We start from the raw sequence: 7797 nt of genomic DNA, 5'->3' as shown, positions 1-7797 counted from the left end.
AAAAATCCTATCAATTCCCATCCCTAGTTTTGACAGTTGCCGTCATATTTTCGGAATCAAGGCACCGTATACCGGAACTGCGTTCCAGCCCTTAATCTTATACCGGAACTGCGTTCCTGACCGTTCCCGCCCACTTTCACCCCTGGTATTGGCCACTGTCTCTGAAACTGTAGACATTTCTGTCATGATTGGATCCATCCAGGATTTATGCCTGAAATTGTTCAGCAAGTCGATCATTTGTATTTGAAGCCACTTTTTGGGTGAAGCAGCCATTTTGGGTGAATTCCAGTGCTCTTAACTAGATCAACATCATAAAGAGAAGCTTTCTTTTGCCTATTCATATTGACTGATTAACAGCACGCTCATCAATAATAACAAAATTGAATAACCTAACTTAGTAGATCTTATGTAAAGGATTTGTGTTTAGATGATTGTTCTTTTTTTTTATTATTTTTTATTTATTTTTTTTTTTTTTAAAGAACATGCACATTCATGTCCTGCATTGTGATATGTACAACATGACAATGAACTAGAGTGACTCTTAACTACTGGAGACAAAAGAACTTTCTTTTCTTTTTGGCATACTGTACTTAGCACTGAGACAGTAAACTGAATTCAGGGTGTTATTTTTACATGTCAGTATTAGCTAACTTAGTTTGAAATTGAAAGAAAAAAGAGCTGTCTGTAATGACGCTTTAAAGAGGGGACAAGGCTGCTTAGTGGCCTATCAGATGTCGGTTACCGTGGCGACCGGAGCAAGCATGTCAAGGGAGGGAGCAAGCTTCCTGCGGCACCTCCTTCCTAGAGTATCAGGTCCTATAGAAAAAGGACGAGGTGTGGCCTTGGCCTGCCTAAATCTTTCTGGGAATGTGTGCAGACAGACAAGTCGCAGTCACCGCTCCTTCCTGTTTTCCAAACTTTCTATCTTCCCTCACACCAGGTGGAACTATCAAGCCGTAAAAGAGGAGACTTGTCAAGAATTTAGGGGAGGTGTTAAGTGTTGACGTGCGGTGTCAGCGGGCATGGGGGGCAGCAGGAGATGCCTTTAAAATACTCGCTGGTGTCAGTCCAGCAGGACCGGACCGACCGGATCATTCACTATGGACGCTGGGACGAAATCTGAACCCCCAAACACCGTCGTGGACTAGACAGCTAAAGCAGCATGGAGGCGCTAAGGGACTCTTTTCTGAATTTGAATTTTCAGATGTCATCCTACAAGAGAGCCACACTGGATGAGGAAGACCTGGTGGACTCCGGTGGTGATGACATCTACCAGTCTTCACCCATGCAGGTAACACAAGCCACAGTAATTAAATGTCACTTGACAGGCTTTTAGGTTGCACAAGATCCAGCAAAACCTGTAGAATGTCACTTACCAAGGCAATTTCTAAATTTAGAACAATGTTTTTAATGTTTAGCGCATCCTCAAAAGTCAAAACTAAACTGTTCTTAGTATACATTTTACTTTTCTTTTAGTGTTAAGTCAATTGTTTTTCGTTTACACACAAACCCATTTTTCACGTCTTTATAAAATCTGAGCAGCCTAACACTTAGAGCGTATTCACACCTGCCCTGTCTGGTCCGGACCAAACCAAAAAAGTTCCCAGTTCGCACCTCTTGGGTTGGTGTGGATACAAACCAGCGAACTCAGGTACAAACCAAACAGCCGGTGTTAGACCTCGCCGGAGAGGTTGTCTCTGTTCGCTTTCAAGCAGACCGTTGTGGTTCGCTATAGGTGTGAAAGCGACTGCACCATGGTCCGGACCATAGCTGAAATCACATACCTTTTTTCACGTTAACAGGCTTCCGTAGCAAGGAAATGTTATTTGGCTAGCATCACAGTCTGTGGTTTTCAGTACGTCACCTAATAAAAGTCCGGGTTCAACGTGGAGCAATGAGGAGCGGCATGTCTACTCTCCTTGCAAAATGAACGTGGCATTAAAGGCCTCTGATGCTCCAAATTTCCCACTAACGCTTGTAAATGGATAAAATTTGTACGTTTGCAGTACTCTGGAGCTCTGTGATTCTTTACTTCCTTATTTTAACGTGTTACCTGCCCAGAATATTTTGTGCAATGACTTTAACAATTTTGGCACATGCCTAAGTTTGTTGTCCTGGGTCGCTTGCTCAAAACGCAATTGGTAACCGAACCGCATATAAAACGTCCAGCCCAAATGTGTTTTGGTGCGGACTAAAGCAAGCAAACTATGGCCTTTCCTGGTATGAATACTCCCTTAGTGTGGTGCATTTTGTAGTACCAAGACTGACCTGTGTGAGGATGCATGGTGCCACACTCGGCCAGAAAATGGAAAATACACAAAAAAGAAGACACGCAAGCTAGGTTGTGATTAACAGGTTTAACATTTATCTTTCTCTGAATGGAAAGAGCCCTGCGATTGGCTGGCAACTGTTTCAGGGTGTACCCCGCCTACTGCCCATAGTTAGCTGGGATTGGCTCCAGCACCCCCAGGACTCTTGTGAAGATAAGCAGCTTGTAAGATGAATGAATGCATTATTGTAATATTAAGTTTGGCTTCATTATTGATTCGCGTGTTTTTTTAAAAGACATCAACATTTTCTTCATGTAACAAATAAAAGAAAAAATTGTCTGTGATATTGATCAAAATAAAGGCAAGGGCAGTAACAGCTTTCAGTGCTTAAATTTACATGCACAAATGAATCAGATTACTGACCTAATTTATTTCATCACCTTTTTACACTTTGTCCCAGTTTCACTGGACTCATTTCAACTCCTTATATAGTCAAATTATGTCTACTTTGGAACATTTGTTGGCGAAATTACTTCCCTCTGCATTATTAGTTTTGAATACGTCAATAAGGCAAATGTCTTATTGTCAACTGGTACAAGTCAAATGCTTCAACACAAATATAATTGCCAACACATAATGAAGTTGGAGTAACTGATACACGACTGTGTCCACTCACTCGCTCATATCTATAACAGGGTTAGGTTAGACACAATTGATGAGGTTTGTTTTTAACTGTGTGATGGGAAGTGAGAAAATGAAGGTCCTCACTGAAATACTTTGCACATTTCCTGTATTTTCTTTTAATCAATCAAAATGGCTTTTATTGTCATACACGAATGGTAAATAGAAAAATACAATGACATGTTGAAACAGATTGTCACAGATCATGCCACAATTTACATAAAACAAAAATTTTGCCACTTCTTACAAACTTTCCAAAGATTAAATTAAGGACCCCATATTATGTTTTTTTTTAAAAATCTTTTTAACTCTACAGTATTTGGCATTGTCGCCAAAGGGGAATCCTTTGAAGCCAAAACAACACAAAGAAAATTGTCCAATAATTTTGTTGTTTTGCCCTTAATCCAAAAAACAAAACGAGCAGTTTTGTACTCCTGCAACTTATCTAAGGTCTGCTACATTCTCTCCCTCCACCCGTTACCCCGCAAAAATCTCACGGGTGACACGATCCTACTATAGTGCGTTTCTTCATTTACATATAACTCCTTCGCCGGAGGCTACGTGAGAGATGGATTACTGTAATTCTATTCACAATGGTGACGGGAGGCTTTGCAAACATATAATAGTTACATTTGTGACTGGAGCTATACCTACCATTTGACAAAAAAAAAAACAAAAAAAAAAAACATGAAAACATAAGTAAAATGTTCACTTTTTTGTTAAAATAACCATTTTAATGAGGAATGGGTGATAGTTGCTGTGGCGACACCAAGCTATCCTGTGATTGGATAGCCTAGGATACCAATTTTTTGTCTTGTGAAATAGACTAGCTGATTAAATCAAATATATTTATATTACAAAAACCTGAGATGTCCTCAAAGTGCTTTACAACAAAGCAAAATATAGTACCCGATAAATAAAACGCAAGAAAAGCACTATACAGTAGAATTGTGAGATAAAAAAAAGTTTTGCGCTAAAAGTCATTACAACAAACAAAACAAAATAAAATAGATAAAATCCAAACACATAAAAACCCTAAAAACAAGGCTACCCTAGTCAGGAGAAAAAGCTTGTCTAAAGATTTAAAGGGAACCCCAGACTTAAAGACTTGTAGGCTATAATAGGCCAGAATTGTTCCATTTTACTAAAACATGTTATTAGAAACACATACAATATTGCCATTGATTTAGAAATTATAATATTTAGTACATGTTTTGACCTACGGAGGGTGCCATGTTTTATGCGCGCAATGGACGCTCGAGGTGATGACGTAGTTTGTCACTGTCACTAGACGGAAACTACCGGGTTACTGCAATTCCTTCTATGCCGAGAGACGTCAAACACATGGGCATATCGGTTAAAAGCGGCGAGTACTTAGTATTTGTGTTTTTATTGAGTCTTTTATCACCTTTTCATTGTCTCGAAATAGTTTTTGCTTGTGTTTCCCTCTCGTACTTTTAAGAAGTGTGTTTTCTTGCGGTAGCTTTAAAGCAGATTGTTATTCTGTTGACCACATTAGTCACGTAGCATATTTAAACCACCCTTATTTGATATTACTATGTTTCAGTATTTTCTTAAGGCATTTTTAGCATGTTCTGTCTGTATGCATCTAAACAAAAAAAGCTTAAAGCGCACGCTAGTACTTGGGTGTCAAATTCGCCTATTGTTGGACGTTTCGGCGGTGTAGCACATTTTGGCAAAACACCAGTTTTGTGCTACTCTAGTCTCGTTACATCCTGTCTTTCCTGTTCATTTTGCTTTTGCTGCTCGTTTTTTGAAATGTCGTCAGTGCTGTCATGCTCATTAATATTCCTCTAAGGTTCAAATTGAAAGGGTTGGGCAGATGACATGATTATGTCGCTAGTCATACTCTGGAAGTCCGGCAGCGTAACCATGTGACGTCACCGCCCTGTGACTTCAACAACAATGGCGACCTACTAGTTAAATTAATTTTACAAATTGTATAAAAACTAAAACATCAAGAGGGGTTACAATATCAAATTATTAATTACTTTCCTAAAAAATAATTTTTAAATTAAGAGTTTTCCACTAAATTGTATATAAAAGTTGTAAAGCATTAAAATAAACAACAAAAATTAATGAAATGAACTATCATTCATTCATTCATTTTCCATGCCGCTTTTCCTCACGAGGGTCGCGGAGGTGCTGGAGCCTATCCCAGCTAACCAAAAAAAATATATTTTTCTAATGGGTCAAAATTTGGATGAGCCATATTCCTGATTTGTGTTATTATTGTAATTTTACCCCATTGCCACTAGGGGCTGTCAAACGTTTCTTTCAACTGACCTGGAGTCAGCCCCGGTACATTTAAAATGACAGCTAATCATGACACAGGGGTAGTTAGGAGGGCAAAACAGTTTTTGACCGTGCCTTAGTGCATTATGCTCGAAAGGAATGTACTCATTTTCTATGTTCCGTTTTGAATACATTTTTGAGTCTTTTGGTTTGTTACTTTTATGTGGATAAAGAGCATTTGAGTTAAGTTACAAGACACCGCCAAAATGAACTACTGGATAAGAGAAATGGACGGGCTTTGTATGCATCGCTTCTTCAACTGCACTGGGCGCACATCCTCACTAAATTATTTTTCGAACTGATAATGTGACTAGCACCTTAGACGGTCATTTGCTTTGCTTAGCCAAAACCACCCGAGGACCGAAGAGGCAAGATGGATATAAGTATTTTTTTTCAAACCTAAGCTTTCAAAAGCGACAACAACTACTGAGCAAGAACCAAGGATTGAAAATCTGGACCACGAACCGCCAGTGAGCACCGCCAAAATGTTGAGCGGAGTTTCAATTTGCCCCACTAAAAATGCTAATTGTACAACAAAGCCACTACCAGTGTCCTGGCAATGTAGTTACCCCCCTCAAAAATTGTATGCCCTGGCCGCGGGAGCGCACGCGCACACACACATTAGTTATGAGTTATGTCGACTTAAACAATTAATTGAAGCCCAAAAAGAACCACAGTTATATATTTTGGACATCAACGTTTATTAAACTGGAGAAACTCCATACAGGACTTGAATTACAGTAATAACAGTTATAGGTCATCCTGCGAGTAAAACAGTAAAACCTTGCTTTTTTTTTTTTACGTTCAGTACATACAGTGGGGCAAATAAGTATTTACTCAACCACTAAATGTGCAAGTTCTCCCACTTGAAAATATTAGAGAGGGCTGTAATTGTCAACATGGATAAACCTCAACCATGAGAAACAGAATGTGGGGGGGGGGGGGGGGGAAGACAGAAAATCACATTGTTTGATTTTTAAAGAATTTATTTGCAAATCAAGAACTGTTGAAGGACACCAGAGACAAAATTGTGGACCTGCACCAGGCTGGGAAGACTGAATCTGCAATAGGTAAAACGCTTGGTGTAAAGAAATCAACTGTGGGAGCAATTATTAGAAGATGAATGACATACAAGACCACTGATAATCTCCCTCGATCTGGGGCTCCATGCAAAATCTCACCCCGTGGCGTCAAAATGATAACAAGAACGGTGAGCAAAAATCCCAGAACCACACGCGGGGACCTAGTGAATGACCTACAGATAGCTGGGACCACAGTAACAAAGGCTACTATCAGTAACACAATGCACCACCAGGGACTCAAATCCTACACTGCCAGACGTGTCCCCCTGCTGAAGCCAGTACACGTCCAGGCCCGTCTGCAGTTCGCTAGAGAGCATTTGGATAATCCAGAAGAGGACTGGGAGAATGTGTTATGGTCAAATGAAACCAAAATAGAACTTTTTGGTAGAAACTTAGGTTCTCGTGTTTGGAGGAGAAAGAATACTCAATTGCACAATACCCACTGTGAAGCATGGGGGTATAAATATGGGCTGTATTTCTGCAAAGACACACGGACAACTGGTCTGTGTAAAGGAAAGAATGAATGGGCCATATATCGAGAGATTTTGAGTGAAAATCTTCCATCAGCAAGGGCATTGAAGATGAGACGGGGCTGGGTCTTTCAGCATGACAATGATCGCAAACACACAGCCAGGGCAACAAAGGAGTGGCTTTTGTAAGAAGCATTTCAAGGTCCTGGAGTGGCCTAGCCAGTCGCCAGATCTCAACCCCATAGAAAATCTGTGGAGGGAGTTGAAAGTCCGTGTTGCCCAACAACAGCCCCAAAACTTCACTGCTCTAGAGGAGATCTGCATGGAGGAATGGGCCAAAATACCAGCAACAGTGTGTGAAAAGCTTGTGAAGAGTTACAGAAAACGTTTGGCCTCTGTTATTGCCAGCAAAGGGTACAAAACAAAGTATAGAGATGAACTTTTGGTATTGACCAAATACTTATTTTCCACCATGATTTGCAAACAATTTTTTAAAAAATCAAACAATGTGATTTTCTGTTTTTTTTTTTCCACATTCTGTCTCTCATGGTTGAGGTTTACCCATGTTGATAATTACAGGCCTCTCTAATATTTTCAAGTGGAAGAACTTGCACAATTAGTGGTTGACTAAATACTTATTTGCCCCACTGTATGTCAGTCACAAACGAGACATTTTGGAAAACAGTGCTATCAACACAGCAAAGAAGGTGCATCATTTTAAAATCCTTGAAGCTTTGGGAACATTGTTCAGTTGCTCATAACGACTTTTAAAGACCAAATGTGAAGTAAGGTTAGCCAACCATATTTTTGAATAATATCAATGGCTAAACAATTATTTATAAGCATATTTTCGTTATTTTTTTTTTTAACGCAACCCTTCCAGATTCTTTGTTTAACCCATAGCAACGCCCTGACAACGAAAATGCTTTTCTTCGACAATCTTTGGAAATCTTTGGAAATTACGTCACACAGAGAACT

General features: G+C 39.6%; 1 protein-coding gene across 1 annotated transcript in view; it reads left to right on the top strand.

The window, feature by feature from the left end:
* The first annotated feature begins 851 nt into the window (after positions 1–851).
* ece1 (endothelin converting enzyme 1) overlaps positions 852–7797 on the top strand; it is a 53556-nt gene continuing 46610 nt past the window's right edge. The window contains exon 1 of the mRNA XM_057846484.1: positions 852–1291. Coding sequence (XP_057702467.1) covers positions 1163–1291 — 129 coding nt within the window. The 5' untranslated portion in view covers positions 852–1162. The remainder of the gene's footprint in view (positions 1292–7797) is intronic.

The sequence above is a fragment of the Corythoichthys intestinalis genome, chromosome 9 (genome assembly GCF_030265065.1).
Source record: "Corythoichthys intestinalis isolate RoL2023-P3 chromosome 9, ASM3026506v1, whole genome shotgun sequence".
NCBI lineage: Eukaryota > Metazoa > Chordata > Actinopteri > Syngnathiformes > Syngnathidae > Corythoichthys > Corythoichthys intestinalis.
The sequence above is the reverse complement of the archived record's forward strand: the minus strand, read 5'-3'. Positions and strand labels throughout refer to the sequence as shown.